The sequence below is a fragment of the Salvelinus alpinus genome, chromosome 7, assembly GCF_045679555.1.
Source record: "Salvelinus alpinus chromosome 7, SLU_Salpinus.1, whole genome shotgun sequence".
In the NCBI taxonomy this organism is placed as follows: domain Eukaryota; kingdom Metazoa; phylum Chordata; class Actinopteri; order Salmoniformes; family Salmonidae; genus Salvelinus; species Salvelinus alpinus.
In genome coordinates, this window is record NC_092092.1 from 30,413,759 (window position 1) to 30,441,116 (window position 27,358).

General features: G+C 46.7%; 1 protein-coding gene across 3 annotated transcripts in view; it reads left to right on the plus strand.

Annotated features, from left to right (window-relative positions):
* Positions 1–27,358, plus strand: part of LOC139580779 (myosin-16-like) — a 65,897-nt gene that overhangs the window by 26,349 nt on the left and 12,190 nt on the right. For all 3 annotated transcript variants that reach the window (XM_071409782.1, XM_071409783.1, XM_071409784.1), the window contains 9 exons: positions 8,143–8,233; positions 16,209–16,265; positions 22,574–22,660; positions 22,837–23,082; positions 23,297–23,414; positions 24,578–24,705; positions 25,118–25,314; positions 25,780–25,912; positions 26,057–26,273. In XM_071409782.1, the coding sequence (XP_071265883.1) occupies positions 8,143–8,233; positions 16,209–16,265; positions 22,574–22,660; positions 22,837–23,082; positions 23,297–23,414; positions 24,578–24,705; positions 25,118–25,314; positions 25,780–25,912; positions 26,057–26,273 (1,274 nt within the window). The remainder of the gene's footprint in view (positions 1–8,142; positions 8,234–16,208; positions 16,266–22,573; positions 22,661–22,836; positions 23,083–23,296; positions 23,415–24,577; positions 24,706–25,117; positions 25,315–25,779; positions 25,913–26,056; positions 26,274–27,358) is intronic.

Genomic DNA, 27,358 nt, shown 5'->3' on the forward strand with positions numbered 1-27,358 from the left:
CCCTCTCTCTCTGGATCTGTTTGTTGTCCCTCCCTCTCTGGATCTGTTTGTTGTCCCTCTCTCTCTGGATCTGTTTGTTGTCCCTCCCTCTCTGGATCTGTTTGTTGTCCCTCCCTATCTGGACCTGTTTGTCGTCCCTCGCCCCTCCCTCTCTGGATCTGTTTGTTGTCCCTCCCTGTCTGGATCTGTTTGTTGTCCCTCTCTCTCTGGATCTGTTTGTTGTCCCTCTCTCTCTGGATCTGTTTGTTGTCCCTCCCTCTCTGGATCTGTTTGTTGTCCCTCCCTCTCTGGACCTGTTTGTTGTCCCTCTCTCTCTGGATCTGTTTGTTGTCCCTCCCTCTCTGGATCTGGTTGTCGTCCCTCTCTCTCTGGACCTGTTTGTTGTCCCTCCCTGTCTGGATCTGTTTGTTATCCCGCCCTCTCTGGATCTGTTTGTTGTCCCTCCCTGTCTGGATCTGTTTGTTATCCCTCCCTCTCTGGACCTGTTTGTCGTCCCTCCTCCCTCCCTCTCTGGATCTGTTTGTTGTCCCTCCCTCTCTGGACCTGTTTGTTGTCCCTCTCTCTCTGGATCTGTTTGTCGTCCCTCTCTCTCTGGATCTGTTTGTTGTCCCTCTCTCTCTGGATCTGTTTGTTGTCCCTCTCTCTCTGGATCTGTTTGTTGTCCCTCTCTCTCTGGATCTGTTTGTTCTCCCTCCCTGTCTGGATCTGTTTGTTGTCCCTCTCTCTCTGGATCTGTTTGTTGTCCCTCTCTCTCTGGATCTGTTTGTTGTCCCTCTCTCTCTGGATCTGTTTGTTGTCCCTCTCTCTCTGGATCTGTTTGTTCTCCCTCCCTGTCTGGATCTGTTTGTTGTCCCTCTCTCTCTGGATATGTTTGTTGTCCCTCCCTCCCTGGATCTGTTTGTTGTCCCTCCCTGTCTGGATCTGTTTGTTGTCCCTCTCTCTCTGGATCTGTTTGTTGTCCCTCACTGTATGGATCTGTTTGTTGTCCCTCTCTCTCTCTGGATCTGTTTGTTGTCCCTCTCCCTGTCTGGATCTGTTTGTTGTCCCTCCCTCTCTGGATCTGTTTGTTGTCCCTCTCTCTCTGGACCTGTTTGTTGTCCCTCTCTCTCTGGATCTGTTTGTTGTCCCTCCCTCTCTGGATCTGTTTGTTGTCCCTCTCTCTCTCTGGATCTGTTTGTTGTCCCTCCCTCTCTGGATCTGTTTGTTGTCCCTCCCTCTCTGGACCTGTTTGTCGTCCCTCCCCCCTCCCTCTCTGGATCTGTTTGTTGTCCCTCCCTGTCTGGATCTGTTTGTTGTCCCTCTCTCTCTGGATCTGTTTGTTGTCCCTCCCTCTCTGGATCTGTTTGTTGTCCCTCCCTCTCTGGATCTGTTTGTTGTCCCTCCCTCTCTGGATCTGTTTGTTGTCCCTCTCTCTCTGGATCTGTTTGTTGTCCCTCCCTCTCTGGATCTGTTTGTTGTCCCTCCCTATCTGGACCTGTTTGTCGTCCCTCCCCCCTCCCTCTCTGGATCTGTTTGTTGTCCCTCCCTGTCTGGATCTGTTTGTTGTCCCTCTCTCTCTGGATCTGTTTGTTGTCCCTCCCTCTCTGGATCTGTTTGTTGTCCCTCCCTCTCTGGATCTGTTTGTTGTCCCTCCCTCTCTGGACCTGTTTGTTGTCCCTCTCTCTCTGGATCTGTTTGTTGTCCCTCCCTCTCTGGATCTGGTTGTCGTCCCTCTCTCTCTGGACCTGTTTGTTGTCCCTCCCTGTCTGGATCTGTTTGTTATCCCGCCCTCTCTGGATCTGTTTGTTGTCCCTCCCTGTCTGGATCTGTTTGTTATCCCTCCCTCTCTGGACCTGTTTGTCGTCCCTCCCCCCTCCCTCTCTGGATCTGTTTGTTGTCCCTCCCTCTCTGGACCTGTTTGTTGTCCCTCTCTCTCTGGATCTGTTTGTCGTCCCTCTCTCTCTGGATCTGTTTGTTGTCCCTCTCTCTCTGGATCTGTTTGTTGTCCCTCTCTCTCTGGATCTGTTTGTTGTCCCTCTCTCTCTGGATCTGTTTGTTCTCCCTCCCTGTCTGGATCTGTTTGTTGTCCCTCTCTCTCTGGATCTGTTTGTTGTCCCTCTCTCTCTGGATCTGTTTGTTGTCCCTCTCTCTCTGGATCTGTTTGTTGTCCCTCTCTCTCTGGATCTGTTTGTTCTCCCTCCCTGTCTGGATCTGTTTGTTGTCCCTCTCTCTCTGGATATGTTTGTTGTCCCTCCCTCCCTGGATCTGTTTGTTGTCCCTCCCTGTCTGGATCTGTTTGTTGTCCCTCTCTCTCTGGATCTGTTTGTTGTCCCTCACTGTATGGATCTGTTTGTTGTCCCTCTCTCTCTCTGGATCTGTTTGTTGTCCCTCTCCCTGTCTGGATCTGTTTGTTGTCCCTCCCTCTCTGGATCTGTTTGTTGTCCCTCTCTCTCTGGACCTGTTTGTTGTCCCTCTCTCTCTGGATCTGTTTGTTGTCCCTCCCTCTCTGGATCTGTTTGTTGTCCCTCTCTCTCTCTGGATCTGTTTGTTGTCCCTCCCTCTCTGGATCTGTTTGTTGTCCCTCCCTCTCTGGACCTGTTTGTCGTCCCTCCCCCCTCCCTCTCTGGATCTGTTTGTTGTCCCTCCCTGTCTGGATCTGTTTGTTGTCCCTCTCTCTCTGGATCTGTTTGTTGTCCCTCCCTCTCTGGATCTGTTTGTTGTCCCTCTCTCTCTGGATCTGTTTGTTGTCCCTCTCTCTCTGGATCTGTTTGTTGTCCCTCCCTCTCTCGATCTGTTTGTCGTCCCTCTCTCTCTGGACCTGTTTGTTGTCCCTCCCTGTCTGGATCTGTTTGTTATCCCTCCCTCTCTGGATCTGTTTGTTGTCCCTCCCTGTCTGGATCTGTTTGTTATCCCTCCCTCTCTGGACCTGTTTGTTGTCCCTCCCCCCTCCCTCTCTGGATCTGTTTGTTGTCCCTCCCTGTCTGGATCTGTTTGTTATCCCTCCCTCTCTGGATCTGTTTGTTGTCCCTCCCTGTCTGGATCTGTTTGTTATCCCTCCCTCTCTGGACCTGTTTGTCGTCCCTCCCCCCTCCCTCTCTGGACCTGTTTGTTGTCCCTCTCTCTCTGGACCTGTTTGTTGTCCCTCTCTCTCTGGATCTGTTTGTCGTCCCTCTCTCTCTGGATCTGTTTGTTGTCCCTCTCTCTCTGGATCTGTTTGTTGTCCCTCCCTCTCTGGATCTGTTTGTTGTCCCTCCCTCTCTGGATCTGTTTGTTGTCCCTCCCTCTCTGGATCTGTTTGTTGTCCCTCTCTCTCTGGATCTGTTTGTTGTCCCTCCCTCTCTGGATCTGGTTGTCGTCCCTCTCTCTCTGGACCTGTTTGTTGTCCCTCCCTGTCTGGATCTGTTTGTTATCCCGCCCTCTCTGGATCTGTTTGTTGTCCCTCCCTGTCTGGATCTGTTTGTTATCCCTCCCTCTCTGGACCTGTTTGTCGTCCCTCCCCCCTCCCTCTCTGGATCTGTTTGTTGTCCCTCCCTCTCTGGACCTGTTTGTTGTCCCTCTCTCTCTGGATCTGTTTGTTGTCCCTCTCTCTCTGGATCTGTTTGTTGTCCCTCTCTCTCTGGATCTGTTTGTTGTCCCTCTCTCTCTGGATCTGTTTGTTGTCCCTCTCTCTCTGGATCTGTTTGTTCTCCCTCCCTGTCTGGATCTGTTTGTTGTCCCTCTCTCTCTGGATCTGTTTGTTGTCCCTCTCTCTCTGGATCTGTTTGTTGTCCCTCTCTCTCTGGATCTGTTTGTTGTCCCTCTCTCTCTGGATCTGTTTGTTCTCCCTCCCTGTCTGGATCTGTTTGTTGTCCCTCTCTCTCTGGATATGTTTGTTGTCCCTCCCTCCCTGGATCTCTTTGTTGTCCCTCCCTGTCTGGATCTGTTTGTTGTCCCTCTCTCTCTGGATCTGTTTGTTGTCCCTCACTGTATGGATCTGTTTGTTGTCCCTCTCTCTCTCTGGATCTGTTTGTTGTCCCTCTCCCTGTCTGGATCTGTTTGTTGTCCCTCCCTCTCTGGATCTGTTTGTTGTCCCTCTCTCTCTGGACCTGTTTGTTGTCCCTCTCTCTCTGGATCTGTTTGTTGTCCCTCCCTCTCTGGATCTGTTTGTTGTCCCTCCCTCTCTGGACCTGTTTGTCGTCCCTCCCCCCTCCCTCTCTGGATCTGTTTGTTGTCCCTCCCTCTCTGGACCTGTTTGTCGTCCCTCCCCCCTCCCTCTCTGGATCTGTTTGTTGTCCCTCCCTCTCTGGATCTGTTTGTTGTCCCTCCCTCTCTGGACCTGTTTGTCGTCCCTCCCCCCTCCCTCTCTGGATCTGTTTGTTGTCCCTCCCTGTCTGGATCTGTTTGTTGTCCCTCTCTCTGGATCTGTTTGTTGTCCCTCCCTCTCTGGATCTGTTTGTTGTCCCTCCCTCTCTGGATCTGTTTGTTGTCCCTCCCTCTCTGGATCTGTTTGTTGTCTCTCTCTCTCTGGATCGGTTTGTTGTCCCTCCCTCCCTGGATCTGTTTGTTGTCTCTCTCTCTCTGGATCTGTTTGTTGTCCCTCCCTCTCTGGATCTGTTTGTTGTCCCTCCCTCTCTGGATCTGTTTGTTGTCCCTCCCTCTCTGGATCTGTTTGTTGTCTCTCTCTCTCTGGATCGGTTTGTTGTCCCTCCCTCCCTGGATCTGTTTGTTGTCTCTCTCTCTCTGGATCTGTTTGTTGTCCCTCCCTCTCTGGATCTGTTTGTTGTCCCTCCCTCTCTGGATCTGTTTGTTGTCCCTCCCTCTCTGGATCTGTTTGTTGTCTCTCTCTCTCTGGATCGGTTTGTTGTCCCTCCCTCCCTGGATCTGTTTGTTGTCCCTCCCTCCCTGGATCTGTTTGTTGTCCCTCCCTGTCTGGATCTGTTTGTTGTCCCTCTCTCTCTGGATCTGTTTGTTGTCCCTCCCTCTCTGGATCTGTTTGTTGTCCCTCTCTCTCTGGATCTGTTTGTTGTCCCTCCCTCTCTGGATCTGTTTGTTGTCCCTCTCTCTCTCTGGATCTGTTTGTTGTCCCTCCCTCTCTGGATCTGTTTGTTGTCCCTCTCTCTCTGGATCTGTTTGTCGTCCCTCTCTCTCTGGATCTGTTTGTCGTTCCTCTCTCTCTGGATCTGTTTGTCGTTCCTCTCTCTCTGAATCTGTTTGTTCTCCCTCCCTCTCTGGATCTGTTTGTTGTCCCTCCCTGTCTGGATCTGTTTGTTGTCCCTCTTTCTCTCTGGATCTGTTTGTTGTCCCTCCCTCTCTGGATCTGTTTGTTGTCCCTCTCTCTCTGGATCTGTTTGTCGTCCCTCTCTCTCTGGATCTGTTTGTCGTTCCTCTCTCTCTGGATCTGTTTGTCGTTCCTCTCTCTCTGGATCTGTTTGTTCTCCCTCTCTCTCTGGATCTGTTTGTTCTCCCTCCCTCTCTGGATCTGTTTGTTGTCCCTCCCTGTCTGGATCTGTTTGTTGTCCCTTTCTCTCTGGATCTGTTTGTTGTCCCTCCCTCTCTGGATCTGTTTGTTGTCCCTCTCTCTCTGGATCTGTTTGTCGTCCCTCTCTCTCTGGATCTGTTTGTTGTCCCTCCCTCTCTGGATCTGTTTGTCGTCCCTCTCTCTCTGGATCTGTTTGTTGTCCCTCCCTCTCTGGATCTGTTTGTCGTCCCTCTCTCTCTGGATCTGTTTGTCGTTCCTCTCTCTCTGAATCTGTTTGTTCTCCCTCCCTCTCTGGATCTGTTTGTTGTCCCTCCCTGTCTGGATCTGTTTGTTGTCCCTTTCTCTCTGGATCTGTTTGTCGTCCCTCTCTTTCTGGGCACGCTTGCTCTCTCTCACTTATACAGCTCGCATGTTGATCTCTGCCTTGCACAGAAGCCTCTCTTTCTGCATGACCATTTAAGATATCATGAAAATCATTTATTTATGCCTAACAAAAGTAAGACATATGGTGTATAAGTTTACCTGAAAGCTTGAACATCTCCTCACTTTTTTTAATCACTAACCAATCACTAACATGCTCCCTCAGCCCTGTCATCAGGCATGCTCCCTCAGCCCTGTCATCAGGCATGCTCCCTCAGCCCTGTCATCAGGCATGCTCCCTCAGCCCTGTCATCAGGCATGCTCCCTCAGCCCTGTCATCAGGCATGCTCCCTCAGCCCTGTCATCAGACATGCTCCCTCAGCCCTGTCATCAGACATGCTCCCTCAGCCCTGTCATCAGACATGCTCCCTCAGCCCTGTCATCAGACAATCTTCCTCAGCCCTGTCAGCCTCCAGTTTCTTACCCTCATTCTTGTCTGCTGTGTTTTGACATGTATTGTTATTAAACTCATATTTACAATAACTCAAGGCTTAATAGGTGATTCATCAGTTTAAGTTTAATTTGTTTGTTTGAACTGATCAAATCTTGATTTCTCACCGGATTGGCCTTCGACAGAGCTGCTGGCACTGCCTCTCTTGAAGAATTTCCATATATCCAGCTAACATTAGTCATTAGCTAGCCTACAGTTGAGAAATTGAGGATAATACAATGACATTGCGATCAACACTATGTCACCTTTTTTACACATGACCTACTGATAATTGTTTTGTAATGGTCTACTGAGTGAAAGAAATTGAGTATGAAAAGATATGTGCATGATGTTACGTCATCTGTCTCATTTATAGCCTGGCACAGATAGCAAAACTACATTAAATACAACGTTAATTAGATATCATCGCCACATAACGGTGTCTTTTAAATTCAACATAAGTTAACGTTACCGTTAGCTAGCTCGCAACGTCTGTTACACTGTAACTTACAGGCAGCCTCACATGAACACGTATTGGTTAACAAAGCTTTGATTATGACCAAAGTTAATAGTAGTGAATACTCTCTCTCTCTGTTCTAACTTAACACAAATTCACATCGTTGCCTATCTACATGAATCCGTCCTGTCAGAGCCTTTTTCTGTCCGTTTACTGTTAGCTAGCAGTCTCAAGCCACAGAAGTAGCTAACGTTAACCAAAATGTTAGCTACAAGTAGGCCTAACAGTCACTAGCATGTGCAGCATTCTCTACATCAGCAGCCCCCCCCAGGTCCTAGTGCCCAAGAAGTAAGAAGTTTAAGATGTGATGGTTGACAAAAAAAAGGATTCACAAAGAAAATATATTGGACTGATATATTGATTTATTAATGAATATTTTAGGGGGAGCTAATGAATATTTTAGGGGGGCTACCATTGAAAAAAGAACAGTTCAAGAGTTCAAGAAAAACGTATAGACAATGAGTTACAGAGATATGAGATATTTATAGAGAGAAATATAATGAAAAGTGGCTTAGTTTTTTCATAGACCCAATAGAGTTGGGACTGGGTGAATAGTCTTGAAATACCCATCTTATCCTCAACCAAAACAAGGGGAATTGGCAGACCGGCAGTCCAGGTGTTGTCAACTGATGTCTTTGCTAAGGAATTGCATCTGCATACTATATCAACCATACGATATCTGTTCAACATCCAAGAAATGAAAAAACAGTCCAGAAACAGTATTTGGTTTGGTGCTTGCAGACATTTGGATTGCATGTCTCTGGCTTGCAGCAAAACAGATGCCTGGTGGAGGTTATAACATGATATCAGTAGTGCAAAGGACCGTTATCTAGATTTTAAGGGCTCGGGGCCTCGGGCCAGGGTTTCAGTAATGTCCTAACTTGTTGGTATGTGCCTCTCAGTAATATGAGGCTGAATGGAGGAAGGTGTTCTCTGACCTTTACCTGGAGAGTAGAACCAGCTGTGACATACAGGACACAAACGCAATAACATTTTCATTACCAAAACAGAACTGGGCCTTGACGTCAGATGTCATTCATTCATTTCCCCCCTTTCCTTCCCTCCTTCTCTTTCACTCACACACCTCTCTTTCCTCACAAAAACATTTTCATTTTCAAAGGAAGAGGGGGCCTTGAAGTCATTCATCCTCGTTGCACAATATTATTTTCACTTGTGAATGCCAATCAAATGAGTGAGTCACCTTGTTGCACCACCAGGATCAAACGAGGTCTGCCACTCATTCTCTCTGCTGAGCATGTCCCCTCACAGGGCAGTTTACTGTGGAAAAGGTATGATGGTATTGATATATTCTCTCTCTCTTTCTCTCTCTCTCTCAAGGAGAGATGTGGAGATAACCAGCACCAGTACCAAGCTGGAGGCAGAAGAGGCCCTAAACATCAGCCTGCATAGGAGGAACAAGGAGCTGCAGGTTGGACCCAGACTGCAGATGAAGGGGTGTTGGAGTGGAGATATTGAGGGGCGGCAGGGGAGGGGAGAGGGGTGATGTTGTGGGTTTGAAGGACTTTAAATGAGTTTGGGGTCAGGGGTAGGAGGCATTGAGACATATTGTGAGGTGGTATGGGGGAGGGGGAGGGGTTGAGTTGGAAGAGGGTCAGGGGTCGGGAGGCATTAAGACGTGTCGGAGAGAGTGGGAGGACTGGGGGGGGGCGATTAAAGGTGGGGTTGAGGTGGATTTGAGGGGTAAGATTGAAGGGGGTTGCTCCCAGTCGGGATGTCAAGGAGAGATCTGCATTCCTACTTTTCAGCACCACGGCTGTGTTCTGTCCTCTGATTGGTGGGCTGGTTTCACAGCCCCCTGCCTGTCAGGAGAATGAGGAGCTGGTAAAAACACACATCCTCCATCTGCGCTGAATAACATCTATAGCCTGGCCTCTCTTATATGGAGTTAACTCCTCCATTTGAGCCGAATAACATCTATAGCCTGGCCTCTCTTATATGGAGTTAACTCCTCCATTTGAGCCGAATAACATCTATAGGCTGGCCTCTCTTATAGGGAGTTAACTCCTCCATCTGAGCTGAATAACATCTATAGGCTGGCCTCTCTTATAGGGAGTTAACTCCTCCACTCTCTGTGGATATATGCTGTGTAGACATTGCCCTTTGGCTTCTCCGTTCAGGTTACTGTTTGCAAAGATGCACTTCAAAATCACAAGAGCCTTTCTAGTGAAATAATGTCTTATTAATAAATACGTAGTTATCGTGTCTGATTTGCAGATACTTTGCACTATGTAAATGGGCTTCATGTCCTCAGAAGATACAACAAAAAAAACGATGCGGCTTGCAGCTTGTTGTGTTTCCACATTCATTCCAGAAGTATGTCAATGATTGGGAAAGAGGTGGCATTTTCTTTTTGATTCAACAGTGCCTACGCAACTACAATCACATTCAGGTCATTCAGTTCTTATATCTGGCAGAAATGCCTGCATGAGCACGTAATAACGCTGAAATGATTACTTTAACAGGACATTTGGTTTTAATGTAATATTTGCAGTTGTCATTGCATTACATTTTTGCGGACACTCTTCTCCAGAGTGACTTACAGGATCAATTAGGGTTAAATGCACATCGGCAGATTTATTTCATGTTGTCAGCTCAGGGATTCAAACCAACAACCTTTTGGTTACTGGCCCAACACTCTTAACCACTAGACTACCTGTCGACCCCAAAATGATGAAAAAGCCCACGGAAGACAAGGTTATGGGAACAACGTTTACAAGCTGTGACATACTCTAGCTCCAACATGATTATCTCTCTCCGTCACTGGAACTTGTAGATGAACATGTGTTTTGTCTGGCTCTGTTCCTTCACGCAAAGAACGAGATTGAGAGAGATACTGAAGGAGTTGCAGACAAACAGAGAGATGGAAAGAGAGTCAAGAAGAGAAACAGAGAGAGACACACAGAGATGCAGAGAGAAAGAAAGACAGAGATTGAAAGAGAAAGTAAGAGGAGAAACAGAGCGACAGATTGAGAAAAAGAGAGAGAGTGGTAAAAGCAAAAGGTGCAGATCAGGTTAACTCCTCCTGAGATCCATGGATGCCTCCAGTTCCTTGGTTCTCTATCCAGAGGTTGGGAAAGAACAGAGGAATAAAGACTGTCTTTGTCTGCTGGGTGAACGAGGGACTGAAAGACGATCGGTGTGTCGGTGAGAGTGGTCATGTTTTCACATTTACTCTAGCCCTGGCATTATCCCATCAATGAAGCCTGTGTGTGTGTGTGTGTGTGTGTGTGTGTGTGTGTGTCTGTGTTTGGATCATGATCAGCATCTCCTCCCACAGATAAAGATGCAGGTGTCCAGGCCAGCGCTGAACAAAATACCAGATTATTGGTTGGCCCTTCCCGTCTCTCGCCCACTCGTGTGTGGTTTAAATATAAAGGTCACATGCATATGTCAAGATTCCAAGACAGCATTGTAGCTCACAGGAAATCAAAGAGATATCTCATTTATGATGTAGCTATCTTCCCCCTACAGTACAGTTAAAGCACAATGTACTGCTGGGGGTAGTAGTTATGCATTTCAGCTGCTTCTTAGGAGTGTCGTAGCTCTGAACAGCCTGTGTACTGTACAGTGCAATGTTCTGTATTTATATTGTGTACGTGGGGGTGAGTTGGCTAGTGAAGAGCTATGATGATGGAGCTCCCACTACTCCTCTACAGTTCAAAGCAGCTTTGGCAGACACAATATGAATGCAGTTGTAGAATGGGGCTAGCAGACGCATGCTATTCACTTCCATCGCGGAGGTGGCAGATGTTTTATGGCTGGTTTTACGGTGTTTATAATAAAGCAATACTGAAAAGGGATCATTGTGTGAGGTCAGAGGTCAAGTCAATCATCATGAACTAGTTTGTAACTAGTATTTTTCTGTTTTGCTTTAAAGCAGATGTGGGTTTACATGTCCAGTACGTGTGTAAAAGTAACACAGGACAGGAGCCAGGCCCTCAGCCACCTGGGTACTGTACACAGAGCACATCATTTTTAATAACATGATTTTGACCTTCCTGTTCTCAGCTACACTCTTAGAAAAAAGGGTTCCAAAATGGTTCTTCGGCTATCCCCCATAGGGTAAGCGTTTTTGGTTCCAGGTAGAACCCTTTTGGGTTCCATATAGAACTCTCGGTGGCAAGGGTTGTACATGGAACCAAAAAGGGTTCTACCTGGAACCAAAAGGGTTCTGCCTGCAACCAAAAAGGGTTATTCAAAGGGTTCTGCTATGGGGACAGCTGAAGAACCCTTTTAGGTTCCAGGTAGAGACTCTGATGAGGTAAAAGCCTTGAATTACCTGGCCATCGCTCCAGTCAATGAAATCACCAGGGCATACCATTGCCATGGTAGCTACAGCTCCATCTGAAGGTGTTTAAAAAAAACAAAGGGTTCTTATTCCAGAACTTTTCAAGCTTAGAGTCTGGAATGATCAGAGCATACGTATGTGGACAGTATGGAGAGTTCTATTGATAGGAGTAGAGTCTAATGAGGTTAGTTCGATGCAGGAGCAGGTCTGTGGTAGGCGTGTGCCAGGAGAGACTAATCGTTCAGCCTCTGGTCCGGTTCCCCTCTCTGAGGGCTTTCTGAGGGGGGTTTACAGGATATCGCTGCCCACGCTATAGAAAACCCCTCAAATACAATCACCGAGCCATCAGACTCAACTCACATGTGATTGCAATTTATGCTCAATTTAATGTGGAGAGCTGCACTGGGAAAAAAGCCCCTAATGTGGAAAGTTTAAGTAAGTGTAATTTCAGATATCAGACCATCCAAAAGTCCACTGTAATAATGGGCTAACGGTTTTGTTTCCTTTTGCGGTGTCTTATAAGATGATGCTGAAATGGACTTACTGTGGTAAAACATTGCACACAATAGTTTGCCAAAACAGCAGTTCCCAGGCATGTTCAGAAGAAAAAAAACAGTTGGTCCAACAAACTATTCTACAGTGCAGTATTGTTGTATCGAAATATTAGCGATAACAGTTTCAGGCAAAGTTGACTGGGGGAGAAGTAACAGAAACAGATACAATATATTAAATAGAGTAGTCGGGGAGCTCTGCTACTCTCTGTGTGTGTGTGTGTGTCAGGAAGTGTGGAGTGTAGAATGCCTGAGGAGAAGCGGCTCGGCTGAGGGGAGCGTAGCAGCATGTGTGTGTGTCGGTATGTGTGGAGTGTAGAATGCCTGAGGAGAAGCGGCTCGGCTGAGGGGAGCGTAGCAGCATGTGTGTGTGTCGGTATGTGTGTGAGAGAGAGAGAGAAAGAGAGAGTATTGGGGGAGAGTCAGTCAGTCAGGCTGCTGCTGCCTCACCATGGCTGTGCTCTCTGCTGAGGTCCTGCGCTGGCATGTGAGTTTCTACACCGCTTTTCTCTCGCTCGCTCTCTCACTTTCTTTTATCCTCCTCTTTTCTTTCTTTTTGCATGCTTTGGAATGTTTGTGTGGGCTTGTGCCATTCATAGGAAACTTGAATGTTATTGGCTAAAGTTATACGGATGTTATCTGAATGACTAGCCTCCTGGTTGTTTTGTTACCTGTAGAGCATTGTTGAAATATTTGCATGTTCTATACATCACTGTTTACTGTCATCACTAAAACTCATTTGACTTAGAGATGATAAGGGCCAGCAGCATACCAAATCAAATCACATTTTATTTGTCACATACACATGGTTAGCAGATGTTAATGCGAATGTAGCGAAATGCTTGTGCTTCTAGTTCCGACTATGCAGTAATATCTAACAAGTAATCTAACAATTTCACAACAACTACCTTATACACACAAGTGTAAAGGAATGAATAAGAGATATGGATGAGCGATGGACGAACGGCATAGGCAAGATGCAGTAAATGGTATAGAGTACAGTATATACATATAAGATGAGTATTGTAGGGTATGTAAACATTATATAAAGTGGCATTGTTTATAGTGGCTAGTGATTTAGTGATTTATTACATCCAATTTTTTATTATTAAAGTGGCTAGAGATGAGTCAGTATGTTGGCAGCAGCTACTCAATGTTAGTGATGGCTGTTTAACAGTCTGATGGCCTTGAGACAGAAGCTGTTTTTCAGTCTCTCTGTCCCCACTTTGATGCACCTGTACTGACCTCGCCTTCTGGATGATAGCGGGGTGAACAGGCAGTGGCTCGGGTGGTTGTTGTCCATGATGATCTTTTTGGCCTTCCTGTGACATCGGGTGGTGTAGGTGTCCTGGAGGGCAGGTAGTTTGCCCCCGGTGATGCGTTGTGCAGACCTCACTACCCTCTGGAGAGCCTTACGGTTGTGGGCGGAGCAGTTGCCGTACCAGGCGGTGATACAGCCCAACAGGATGCTCTCGATTGTGCATCTGTAAAAGTTTGTGAGTGTTTTTGGTAACAAGCCAAATTTCTTCGGCCTCCTGAGGTTGAAGAGGCGCTGTTCTACCTTCTTCACAACGCTGTCTGTGTGGGTGGACCATTTCAGTTTGTCCGTGATGTGTACGCCGAGGAACTTAAAACGTTCCACCTTCTCCACTACTGTCCTGTCGATGTGGATAGGGGGCTGCGCCCTCTGCTGTTTCCTGGAGTCCACGATCATCTCCTTTGTTTTGTTGACATTGAGTGTGAGGTTGTTTTCCTGACACCACACTCCGAGGGCCCTCACCTCCTCCCTGTAGGCCGTCTCGTCGTTGTTGGTAATCAAGCCTACCACTGTAGTGTCGTCTGCAAACTTGATGATTGAGTTGGAGGCGTGCATGGCCACGCAGTCATGGGTGAACAGGGAGTACAGGAGAGGGCTGAGAACGCACCCTTGTGGGGCCCCAGTGTTGAGGATCAGCGGGGTGGAGATGTTGTTTCCTACCCTCATCACCTGGAGGCGGCCCGTCAGGAAGTCCAGGACCCAGTTGCACAGGGCGGGGTCGAGACCCAGGGTCTCGAGCTTAATGACGAGTTTGGAGGGAACTATGGTGTTAAATTCTGAGCTGTAGTCGATAAACAGCATTCTTACATAGGTATTCCTCTTGTCCAGATGGGTTAGGGCAGTGTGCAGTGTGGTTGCTATTGCGTCGTCTATGGACCTATTGGGTCGGTAAGCAAATTGGAGTGGGTCTAGGGTGGAGGTGATATGGTCCTTGACTAGTCTCTCAAAGCACTTCATGATGACGGAAGTGAGTGCTACGGGGCGGTAGTCGTTTAGCTCAGTTACCTTAGCTTTCTTGGGAACAGGAACAATGGTGGCCCTCTTGAAGCATGTGGGAACAGCAGACTGGGATAAGGATTGATTGAATATGTCTGTAAACACACCAGCCAGCTGGTCTGTGCATGCTCTGAACACGCGGCTAGGGATGCCGTCTGGGCTGGCGGCCTTGCGAGGGTTAACACGTTCAAATATTTTACTCACGTTGGCCACAGAGAAGAGCCCGCAGGTTTTGGAGCGGGCCGTGTCGGTGGCACTGTATTGTCCTCAAAGCGAGCAAAGAAGTTGTTTAGTTTGTCTGGGAGCAAGACATCGTGGTCCACGACGGGGCTGGTTTTCTTTTTGTAGTCCGTGATTGACTGTAGACCCAGCCGTGGATTGATGGCAGCTGAAAGCTGAACCACTGCTTTTAATCTGGTCAAGGCGACCAAAAACATGACCGAATACAAACAGTTTAGCTATTCCCTCCGCAAGGCAATCAAACAAGCTAAGCGTCAGTATAGAGACAAAGTAGAGTCGCAATTCAACAGCTCAGACACGAGAGGTCTGATGTGGTCCTTGACTAGTCTCTCAAAGCACTTCATGATGACGGAAGTGAGTGCTACTGGGCGAGCTGTTGAATTGTGACTCTACTTTGTCTCTATACTGACGCTTAGCTTGTTTGATTGCCTTGCGGAGGGAATAGCTAAACAGTTTGTATTCGGTCATGTTTCCAGTCGCCTTGCACTGACTAAAAGCAGTGGTTCGCGCTTTCAGTTTTGCGCGAATGCTGCCATCAATCCACGGTTTCTGGTTGGGGAAGGTTAGCACCCTGCATCCCACTCCTAGCTTTCCTCTGAAGCTATGTAGGGTTGGTCCTTGATGGGAGACCAGATGCTGCTGGAAGTGGTGTTCGAGGGCACTCTTCCTCTGGTCTAAAAAAAATATCTCAATGCCCCAGGGCAGTGGTTGGGGACATTGCCCTGTGTAGGACGCCATCTTTCAGATGGAATGTTAAACGGGTGTCCTGTCTCGCTGTGGTCACTAAAGATCCCATGGCAGTTATTGTAAGAGTATGGTGTTAAACCCGGTGTCTTGGCTAAATTCCCAATTTGGCCCTCATGGTCACCTAATAATCCCCAGCTTCCAATTGGCTCATTCTTCCTTTCTCCTGTAACTATTCCCCAGGTCATTGCTGTACATGAAAATGTGTTCTCAGTCAACCTACCTAGTAAAATAAGGTTAAAAAAAGTAGTGTGATTGAGATATTTAAAGTTATGACCCTGCCTGTGTGTTTAGAGTGTGGAACTTTGTTTGGGGGTTTCCCCAAGTCTCTGCGTTTTGTGGTTAGTAGTGAGAGAGTTGGCTATGTTAGTGTTAGTGTGTGTGTGTGTGTGTGTGTATGTGTGTGTGTGTGTGTGTTGGGATGTCCTGGGGCTATACGGTATGTGTTAGACACACTTCCTGACACTGAGACAAGATAGAGCTGTAGAACATGACATGACTTGAAGCCTGAAGACAGCAATGTTTAGAAACTCTGGCAATACGTTTGTGTCGAAAGGGCATAGACAACCTGTGTGTAGTTATGATATTGGGAAACTGAAATGTACTTCGAGATCTATTAGTGTGATAAGAAGCTGCATGACATTGCATCTATACTGAAGCAATAATAGCCTACAATTGTATGTCATAGATGTCATATATTAATGCTGAACGTGCAATAAATCATTCAGCTATAGTAACAATTATAATATAATCAAATATTGCAACATGAACCCAATCCTTTTGAAGTGAAATCCTTCATTACTGTAGTCCCACCCGTTGGGCAGCCATGTATGAATTAAAGATATAGTGAAATGACAGTTGATATTCTCTGTTGAGCTGACTGACCTGATATGAAAGCCCAGTCCCATGCAGACCCAGTCTGAGGGTCAGAGATAATGATGGAGGCTACTGCTGCTGCTGACATTCCTGCTGTGAGAAGAGAAAAAACCCACTGGCATGCTGAACCAACCCAGGGAGAAATACAGAGAATGAGAATATCTCTCACCACAAACCTACTTCTCTGAAATAGCAAACCAACTACGCGGTGGTGCCTCTTATTTGCCCAGACAAAACATTGTATTTCTGCAGAGTATGTAGGTTAACTGGGACAATGGGAATTATTCAAATCTGTCAGAAAGTTGCAGTGATTCTATGAAATGCTAGCACATGCATGTAATGAGGACAATGCTCTCTCTGCTCTCTGTAGGTCCGTATCGAGGAGCTGGAGGAGGAACTGGAGACAGAAAGAACCATGAGAGCCAAGGTACAGTACATCTGTCACTGGTCCAGTACTGTAACCCCTACATTATCACCTAACTCTATCAAACCTATTGCATCCTTAACTCACTGGAGTTGGGCTGTCATTAGTGTTATAGGGCTATGAGCTAGAGTTAGCGTTATGTTTGGAGGTGCTGTGGCCAGTACTGCGGTCTACTGTGGTCGGTGCCAGGCATGTCCTGAACTGTCCGAGTGAATGTTTGTGGTGTTGGAGGGCGGAGCTTGCTGAGGGAGAGTCCTGTATCACATATCAGTCAGAGACTAGAGCAGTCCAAGGTGCTGTGGGATGAGATGAGCTTTGCTCGGCTGTAATACTCTGTGAGACGTGGTGCAGCTAGGAGCTGTCATAGGATTGAAACCCTGGAAGGGAAGTCAAGGAGAGAGAAGGTAAAGGAGGAATACTGGGGAAGGGAGTTAGGTTTGGAGAATGAAATAGAGAATCGGTAAGGTGGGAGGTTGATTTCAGACAGGAAGGGTAGTGGATGGTTTAGTTGGAGCAGGGAAGTGGGATTGAGGCAAATGGGAGTGAGTGGGTTTGGGGGACCTGGTGTTTGGCATGCTGGTGGGGGAAATAGGTCTGTCCCGTGCCTCTGGTGGTTACCCCAAATCAGCTGCACCTGTGATAATACATGAGAGGAAAGCCCTGGTGTTTCTGGTTAACTCACAGAGCAGCCCCGGAGGCAAACAGAGCCCCTACATCCCACCATTCCACACACGCATGAAAACACAAATGCACACACACACACACACACACACACACAGACACACACAGACACATTCCTCCACCTTGCTCCGCACGAGCGTGACAGAAGTAATGGATTAGGATCATTTTTTCGGTCTTCCTCTTCTTCAGCACGCCAAGGTGGCCAAAAGGCATCTGGTATATTTTTATGTTAAGGCTACAAACTGGGTTTAAAACTCTGAGCTTAGTCCATGTCAAACCAATCCCTTGTAGAAGAGAAGATTGTTCACTTAACAGTCGGAGGGGATTGTTAACCGCTTCTTATGTGACTTGAGTTTTGTGTGTATTTTAGAGAGACAGACCCTGCTGTGATTCCCCTGTAGCAATAAGCAGGCCAGAGATAGAAACATACATATTTCATCCTCACTGGTGGTGAATGGAGTGACATCCAGTCCCTTTAGGCTGTTTGCACACTTATTCCCTAGCTCTGGGTGGCACACACACACTGGGTGGTATGCTTAACTAATAGCCCCGTGCTCTCCCTGCCTCCTATTAAAGCCAGCAGAGTGTGAGAGAGAGAGAGACAGGCAGAGACTTGTAAAGCTTTATCTGCAGGGTCTTCTCAGTGTCTCTAACACACATACCAGCGCTGCAGACAGGCTGTCCATTGTCTGGCTCAGCTCAGGTAGGGAGAGATGAGGAGATAGTGCCGTCACTATGTCCTGGTACTGTTTTCCATGGGATCTTCTCCCCAGTGGAATGTCGGACACACACACAAATGCTCACCCAAACTCCCTGACACTCTCATGCAAACAAGAGGTGTCTGCCATTCCACATGGACTAAGACAAAGCTGACCTTGCTTTAGCCTCTTTAGTTTACAACAGAAAGGGAACGGTTGTGAAGTGTGTTGAGCTGAAGTAGCTGTTTTTACTGGACTGGACGAGAGTGATGACAGAAATAGGTCAGAGGTCAGAGTGCATGGGCGAGACAGCGATAGGGAGCTATAGTGGTAGAGTGGGGAGGGGTGAGTGCACAGGGAACTGAAAGTTGAGATCCCTCTGCTTGGTTGGAGCTGAAATGAGATGAGTCTGTTTTCACTGAGCGCTGATTAACCATGTTAAGAGGAAGACCATACAGAAAATACATAGATCATGTAGAATATCAGGAAGAAGGCACAAATACTGTACATGGACAAACACACTTCACTTTGAGGTAGTGTTGCCTACCATACACTACCAGTGGACTGACACTTTAACCTTCTACTGCAGTGGGCTACATCAGTGTTTCTTAGTAGTCTTAAACAAATCTACTTTGAAACAAAAGTGTACACCTCACACACATGGTTATGGTCTTAAAAAAAGAAGATAACTGTTCCATGTCAGATATAGAGTTGAAATATTCAATTTTGAGTTTGCATCCCACTATGACACTTTATACACGAACTGAAGTCGGAGGTTTACATACACCTTAGCCAAATACATTTAAACTCAGTTTCACAATTCCTGACATTTAATCCTAGTAAAAATTCCCTGTTTTAGGTCAGTCACCACTATATTTTAACACTCAATTAGTATTTGGTAGCATTGCCTTTAAATTGTTTACCTGTGTCAAACGTTTCGGGACGAGCTCCACAAGCTTCCCACAATAAGTTGGGTGAATTGTGACCCATTCCTCCTGACAGAGCTGGTGTAACAGTCAGGTTTGTAGGCCTCATTGCTCGCACATGCTTTTTCAATTCTGCCCACAAATCTTCTATAGGATTGAGGTCAGGGCTTTGTGATGGCCACTCCAATACCTTGACTTTGTTGTCCTTAAGCCTTTTTGCCACATCTTTGGAAGTATGCTTGGGGTCATTGTCCATTTGGAAGACCCATTTGCACCCAAGCTTTAACCTCCTGACTGATGTCTTGAGATGTTGCTTCAATATATCCACCTAATTTTCCCTGCCTCATGATGCCGTCTATTTTGTGAAGTGCACCAGTCCCTCCTGCAGCAAAGCACCCCCACAACATGATGCTGCCACCCCCGTGCTTCACAGATTGGGATGGTGTTCTTCGGCTTGCAAGCCTCCCCCTCCCCCTCCCCCATTATGGCCAAAGAGTTCTATTTTTGTTTCATCAGACCAGAGGACATTTCTCCAAAAAGTACAATCTTTGTCCCCATGTGCAGTTGCAAACCGTAGTCTGGCTTTTTTTAAATCGCGTTTTTGGAGCAGTGGCTCCTTCCTTGCTGAGCGGCCTTTCAGGTTATGTTGATATAGGACTCGTTTTACTGTGGATATAGATACTTTTGTACCTGTTTCCTCCAGCATCTTCACAAGGTCCTTTGCTGTTGTTCTGGGATTGATTTGCACTTTCTGCACCAAAGTACGTTCATTTCTAGGAGACAGAATGCGTCTCCTTCCTGAGTGGTATGACGGCTGCGTGGGCCCATGGTGTTTATACTTGTGTACTATTGTTTGTACAGATGAATGTGGTACCTTCAGGCATTTGGAAATTGCTCCCAAGGATGAACCAGACTTGTGGATGTCTACAATTCTTTTTCTGAGGTCTTGGCTGATTTCTTTTGATTTTCCCATGATGTCAAGCAAAGAGGCACTGAGTTTGAAGGTAGGCCTTGAAATACATCCACAGTTACACCTTTCCAATTGACTCAAATTATGTCAATTAGCCTATCAGAAGCTTCTAAAGCCATGACATAATTTTCTGGAATTTTCCAAGCTGTTTAAAGGCACAGTCAACTTAGTGTATGTAAACTTCTGACCCACTGGAATTGTGATACAATGAATTATATGTGAAATAATCTGTCTGCAAACAATTGTTGGAAAAATGACTTGTGTCATGCACAAAGTAGATGTCCTAACCGACTTGCCAAAACTATAGTTTGTAACAAGAAATTTGTGGAGTGGTTGAAAAAACGAGTTTATGACTCCAACCTAAGTGTATGTAAACTTCCGACTTCAACTGTACATCACAGAAGACTGAAATATAACAAAACTGTTTGACATAGAAACACCAGATATTTGTCTTTTAAAAATACTTTTTTGTAATTATGAAAAACATTTAGAACATTCCATCCATGAGGCCACTGGGTCATTTGACTGGAGGAAAGGGCTACAGACCCTCTCAACATTCACAACAGCTTTAAAACAGCAGTAAAAGATCAACATAAAACCAACAACTGCGTTCAACTGGAACTTCTAAAGCTTTGATTGTTTGTGCATTTCACGGCCATATGTTTCAGAGTACTATAACCGTTACATGTGTTGCCTTGTTTTATAATGGAAATACCTCAAGTTTTAGATAAACATCACCCAAGCCTGTCATTACCCCTCTGATTGTGATTGTCCTTTGAAGATTATACACTGCTCAAAAAAATAAAGGGAACACTAAAATAACACATCCTAGATCTGAATGAATGAAATATTCTTATTAAATACTTTTTTCTTTACATAGTTGAATGTGCTGACAACAAAATCACACAAAAATTATCAATGGAAATCAAATTTATCAACTCATGGAGGTCTGGATTTGGAGTCACACTCAAAATTAAAGTGGAAAACCACACTACAGGCTGATCCAACTTTGATGTAATGTCCTTAAAACAAGTCAAAATGAGGCTCAGTAGTGTGTGTGGCCTCCACGTGCCTGTATGACCTCCCTACAACGCCTGGGCATGCTCCTGATGAGGTGGCGGATGGTCTCCTGAGGGATCTCCTCCCAGACCTGGACTAAAGCATCCGCCAACTCCTGGACAGTCTGTGGTGCAACGTGGCGTTGGTGGATGGAGCGAGACATGATGTCCCAGATGTGCTCAATTGGATTCAGGTCTGGGGAACGGGCGGGCCAGTCCATAGCATCAATGCCTCCCTCTTGCAGGAACTGCTGACACACTCCAGCCACATGAGGTCTAGCATTGTCTTGCATTAGGAGGAACCCAGGGCCAACCGCACCAGCATATGGTCTCACAAGGGGTCTGAGGATCTCATCTCGGTACCTAATGGCAGTCAGGCTACCTCTGGCGAGCACATGGAGGGCTGTGCGGCCCCCCAAAGAAATGCCACCCCACACCATGACTGACCCACCGCCAAACCGGTCATGCTGGAGGATGTTGCAGGCAGCAGAATGTTCTCCAAGGCGTCTCCAGACACTGTCACGTCTGTCACGTGCTCAGTGTGAAAGCTCACTGCTTTCATCTGTGAAGAGCACAGGGCGCCAGTGGTGAATTTGCCAATCTTGGTGTTCTCTGGCAAATGCCAAACGTCCTGCACGGTGTTGGGCTGTAAGCACAACCCCCACCTGTGGACGTCGGGCCCTCATACCACCCTCATGGACTCTGTTTCTGACCGTTTGAGCAGACACATGCACATTTGTGGCCTGCTGGAGGTCATTTTGCAGGGCTCTGGCAGTGCTCCTCCTGCTACTCCTTGCACAAAGGCGGAGGTAGCGGTCCTGCTGCTGGGTTGTTGCCCTCCTACGGCCTCCTCCACGTCTCCTGATGTACTGGCCTGTCTCCTGGTAGCGCCTCCATGCTCTGGACACTACGCTGACAGACACAGCAAACCTTCTTGCCACAGCTCACATTGATGTGCCATCCTGGATGAGCTGCACTACCTGAGCCACTTGTGTGGGTTGTAGACTCCGTCTCATGCTACCACTAGAGTGAGAGCACCGCCAGCATTCAAAAGTGACCAAAACATCAGCCAGGAAGCATAGGAACTGAGAAGTGGTCTGTGGTCTGTGGTCACCACCTGCAGAACCACTCCTTTATTGGGGGTGTCTTGCTAACTACCTATAATTTCCACCTGTTGTCTATTCCATTTGCACACCAGCATGTGAAATTTATTGTCAATCAGTGTTGCTTCCTAAGTGGACAGTTTGATTTCACAGAAGTGTGATTGACTTGGAGTTACATTGTGTTGTTTAAGTGTTCCCTTTATTTTGTTGAGCAGTGTATTTATGGAGATGATGCTTAGTCTGGTCTAGCACAACATAGATTTTATATAGACATTTAAATCATTTACACTTGAAATACTCACATGCTGGCCTTCTCTACCTGGAAACACAGAGATGGTAGTAGCTACTGTAGATGACCAAGAAACAGGAGTCGCGCAATATTTGGACTTTGCAACGGATGCTCCTCCCTGCTGTGCTCTGATTGGACAGGTGCGCTGATCCTGACCTCTGAACCCTGTGGAGGTCACTTCCGGTTGGTGTCTTTCAATCACAGCAATCCACAGGATGTGAGATCATTTTGTTGGGTCCAGATCGAATCTGCAGGGACGTTTGCTTACCAATATCTTTACAGTGTTTCCAGCATATTTCATGAATAAAACTGCAGCTATCAATGTTTTGTTGCTTTAGATGCTCTCAGGCTGTTACATAGATGACCACAGCTGGTTTACACAAGGAAGATATAACCCACCGACAAGAGCCTCGCTTTGATGATGTCACTGTGTGTGGAGAGGATACTGTTTGTGATAAACTGAGCAGGATCTGTTTCTGACACATTTGCACCCAGAAACAAATCTCGCATGAGCACTGGCCTCTAGCCAACTCATTTGTAATTGTTAAGCCTATTATGAGAGACTACAAATGACTTTGTTTTGTAGGTGGAGAAGCAGAGAGCTGATCTGACCAGAGAACTGGATGACCTCACTGACCGACTGGAGGAGGCAGGGGGAGCCACAGCTTCACAGGTACACATGCAGACAAACACACTCTAGCATGTAACCCTGAGATGTATTGGCACTTGCACTTCACATGTCACTCCATTTGACCAGTAATGGGAGGAATGTAACAGTAATCATAGCCATTGTAAATGGGATGACTAGCTTCTACCTCCCCCTCTCTCTCCCTCCATCACTCCCCTCAGATTGAAGTAAATAAAAAGCGGGAGGCGGAGCTCCAGCGTCTGAGGAGGGACTTGGAGGAGTCTTCTATCCAATCAGAGGCCCTAGCTGCGTCTCTAAGGAAGCGTCATGGTGATGCGATGGCAGAGCTGGGAGAGCAGTGTGAGAGTCTACAGAGGACCAGGGCCAAGCTGGACAAGGAGAAACAGAGTCTACGCATGGAGCTGGAGGACCTTGCTGCCTCACTGGACACCCTGCAGAAAGTCAGGGTTAGTCACACCTCGGATGGGAAGGCTGTCCCTGAGAGTTAGCGATTTGTTATATCACAATGCCCCACATCAAGCTTTTGGAGGCGTCTTGTAAAACCTCAAGACAGCTTTTCAGGTCTCGATCTTTATTCACACTAAGAAGAATCAGCCATGTGAGTGCCTATGTAATATGGCCAAAGCACCTAGAAATGCCATGTTTTCATCTTATCCCCAGGTGTCGACAGACAGCCAGCTGAGGAAGCTGGAGGAGCAGCTCTCTGAGGCCAACACCAGAGGAGACGATCTGCAGAAAGCCCTGACTGAGGTCAACGTAGCCAGGAACAGACTCACAGGTACACGTACAAGTGCAGACACACAACCACACACACAACCAAGTGAAAGCTCAAAGCCTTTGGCGTGTCTCCAATGGTTAGTTCAATCGGGTTTAACCCTTTACTTGGCTTAGAGTGCAGAGTACAAAAACTCACACAAACAGATTGAACAGAGTTAGTCAGCACTAGGACTTTAGACACAGATCGAACAGGGCTGTGGTGCAACAAAGACCTTATGACACAGTCTTGAGTTTAGACCAACTGGCCTACCGCCAGCCAAACTCAGTTCAGCCCAATCCAGTGCTGAGCAATGGGAAACAGACTAACTAGAAGAAACTATATAATTTACAGCTTCTCCACTGGACACTGCTGCTCAGGGTTGACAGTGGAACACTATTGGCCTCAGATGGCCTTGAATGCAGCAGGGAAAATATCATTAAGTATCATATAAAGTGCCGTCATGAACCCTCTGCGAATTCCGTGAAGAGTCCTCTCTCTGTATCTTTGCTCTGTGTATTAAACATCGCTACAGCTATCATATGTGTGTGTTTATATCAGTTAGCTGTATGGTAAAAGTGCTGAATCGGGTACAAACCCAGTCGGACACATCAGTTTTGACCAAGTCGGTCTCTGTCCCTTGTATGTTCTGGTAGTTGATAACACACCTGGGCCTAGATTCAATCAGATCAAGCATTCACCCGCGATAGCAGACACCCTCAAAGATGGTATTTTGGGGGTGTCGAAGGTGTAACGTTAGAGATGTCAAATCGGTGGGAGGCTGCTTGTGTGGTCAGTCACGAAGCCACACCCATCCCACTTGCGTTAGATGTTCAGAACAGGAAAGTGTAGGGTCTATAAAAATAATGACACTCAAATTGAAAATCATTAAACCAAATATTGAGGATTTCTATCAGCCTAATTGAGGTGTAGATTACGTCTCGCATTCCAGTGTTTAACTAAAGAAGGCTGCATGGGATTTCCCTTAATGCGACTCCATGCAACCAATGGCAATGTCCGCTTTAGGCATAATGCTGCAAGCCGCATGTGGATTTGATTGCTCTAGCGCAGTCCGACCTCCGACACTGCCCCCCAAAAAACGCTATACGGGAGTCGGCCGGCACGGATCTGATAGAATCTAGCCCCTGGTTGTGTCTCTAACTTGTCTTCTCTCTGTGTGATGTTAGCTGACAACACAGACCTGGCCAGACAGCTGGAGGAGGCAGAGAGCAGCGCCAGCCAGGTCTGTCGCTCCAAGACCCTGATTGTGACCCAACATGAAGACATCAAGAAACAGATGGACGAGGAGCTCAAGGTAGGACCAGGCAGTGGTGTGTGTGGGGGGGGGGGGGAGTGTATTTAGTACCCCTGATTATGAGGTGAATGTTTTCAGTTGTATCAATAACTGATAAGAATTGAGGAATCTAAGCATCGGAATGACCTCATATCCCAAATATGTGTCCACCCTACGCACAATGTTTCATTACGGATCCTTATAGCTTTCAGATGTCTTCGACAGTATGTGTGTGTATCTCTCCCCCATTCTAAGTTGGCCTTGGGCAGCAGTCTGGGAAGGCTGCTTCAGGAGTGTGTTACAGTGTATGTGACAGTGTGTGTCTTTTTCACTGTCCCCAGTCTAAGCTGGCCCTGGCCAGCAGTCTGGCAGGGCTGCGTCAGGAGTGTGTTACAGTGTATGTGACAGTGTGTGTCTTTTTCACTGTCCCCAGTCTAAGCTGGCCCTGGCCAGCAGTCTGGCAGGGCTGCGTCAGGAGTGTGAGGTGTTGAAGGAACAGCTGGAGGAGGAGCAGGAGAGCAAGCTGGAGCTGCAGCGCTTCATCTCCAAACTCAACACCGAGGTCACACATTGGAGGACCAGACATGAGGCGGACGCCATACAGCACTTGGACGAACTGGAGGAGACCAAGTAAGACGCATACTAGTATACAGAACACACACACACACAAACGCAGCTGAGCTAGAAGACAAGAAGTGAGAGTTACACCCAAAATCTTGCCTACTTCTTGCTACAACAACATACTGTGTGCCAATCGTTAGATCATATTGCTAAGTAAACATTCATGCAGTAAGCAACAAACATAAAATGCTAGGCTCACCATACTGAGAATGCGTAATGTTTCCCGCCATTCATTCGTTTTGCTACAGCCTATCCCCTGATTTTGAGCTGAGTGTTGTCAAACACACATGGGTTTGAAAAGCTGATTCTCTTTTTCAATCGCATGCAGCGAATTGTACTAGATGAAAAGCCAAAATTAGTATGACATCCTGGCATCTAAAGCATACTTTCAAAATGTCACATACTAGAAGCATGTACAGGTATTGAGACACACTCTCACACACCTTCATATCCAGACATTTGTGTGTGTTCCAGGAAGAAGCTGGCGTCTCGGCTCCAGGAGGCTGAGGAGGCGGTGGAGGCCACCCAGGCTAAGTGCTCCTCTCTGGAGAAGACCAAGCAGAGACTACAGGGAGAGGTGGAGGACCTCTGTATAGACATGGAGAAGGTAAGAGGACACATTAAAACATGGCAGAGGAGCTGAATAACCTACCTTATCAATGTAATCAATTAATAACTGGTCATAACTGATAAATGGTAGCTGGCGGGTGATAATGACCAATCCCTCTACCTTCATTGTTCTTCCTTCCAGGCTAGTAATTGTGGCCAGGCGCTGGATAAGAAACAGCGCATCTTGGAGAAGCAGCTGGGTGACTGGAGGCAGAAGTGTGAGGAGCTGGTGTTGGAGGTGGAGGGTTGTCAGAAGGAGAGCAGACAGCACGCCACGGAGCTCTTCAAACTGAAGACGGCCCATGAAGAGGCTCTGGAACAGGGAGATGCCCTACGCAGAGAGAACAAGGCCTACCAGGGTGAGGGTTAAATACCACAGTATAAAGCCCTGGAACAAGGGCTACCAGGATCAAATCAAATTTTATTTGTCACATACGCCAAATACAACAAGTGTAGTTTTTAAATCGTGAAATGCTTAGTTATGAGCTCTTTCCTAACAATGCTGTTAAAAAGTAAGAAAATTAATAAATAGATCAAATGAAAATAGTTACACAAAATAACAATAACCAGGCTATACAGAGGCAAAATACAAGGAGTACCGGTACCGAGTCAGTGTACTGGGATACGATGAGGTAGTTGGTGTGATTGATTGAGGTAATACAGTTGAAGTCGGAAGTTTACATACACTTAGGTTGGAGTCATTAAAACTCGTTTTTCAACCACTCCACAAATGTCTTGTTAACAAACTATAGTTTTGTCAAGTCGGTTAGGACATCTACTTTCTGCATGACACAAGTAATTTTTCCAACAATTGTTTACAGAGATTATTTCACTTATAATTAATTCACTGTATCACAATTCCAGTGGGTCAGAAGTTTACATACACTAAGTTGACTGTGCCTTTAAACAGCTTGGACAATTCCAGAAAATTATGTCATGGCTTTAGAAGCTTCTGAAAGGCCAATTTACATCATTTGAGTCAATTGGAGGTGTACCTGTGGATGTATTACAAGGCCTACCTTCAAACTCAGTGCCTCTTTGCTTGACATCATGGGAAAATCAAAAGAAATCAGCCAAGACCTCAGAAACAAATTGTAGACCTCCACAAGTCTGGTTCATCCTTGGGAGCAATTTCCAAACACCTGAAGGTACCACATTCATCTGTACAAACAATAGTACGCAAGTATAAACACCATGGGACCACGCAGCCGTCATACCGCTCAGGAAGGAGATGTGTTCTGTCTCCTAGAGATGAACGTACTTTGGTGCGAAAAGTGCAAATCAATCCCAGAACAACAGCAAAGGACCTTGTGAAGATGCTGGAGGAAACGGGTACAAAGGTACCTATATCCACAGTAAAACGAGTCCTATATCGACATAACCTGAAAGGCCGCTCAGCAAGGAAGAAGCCACTGCTCCAAAACTGCCATAAAAAAGCCAGGCT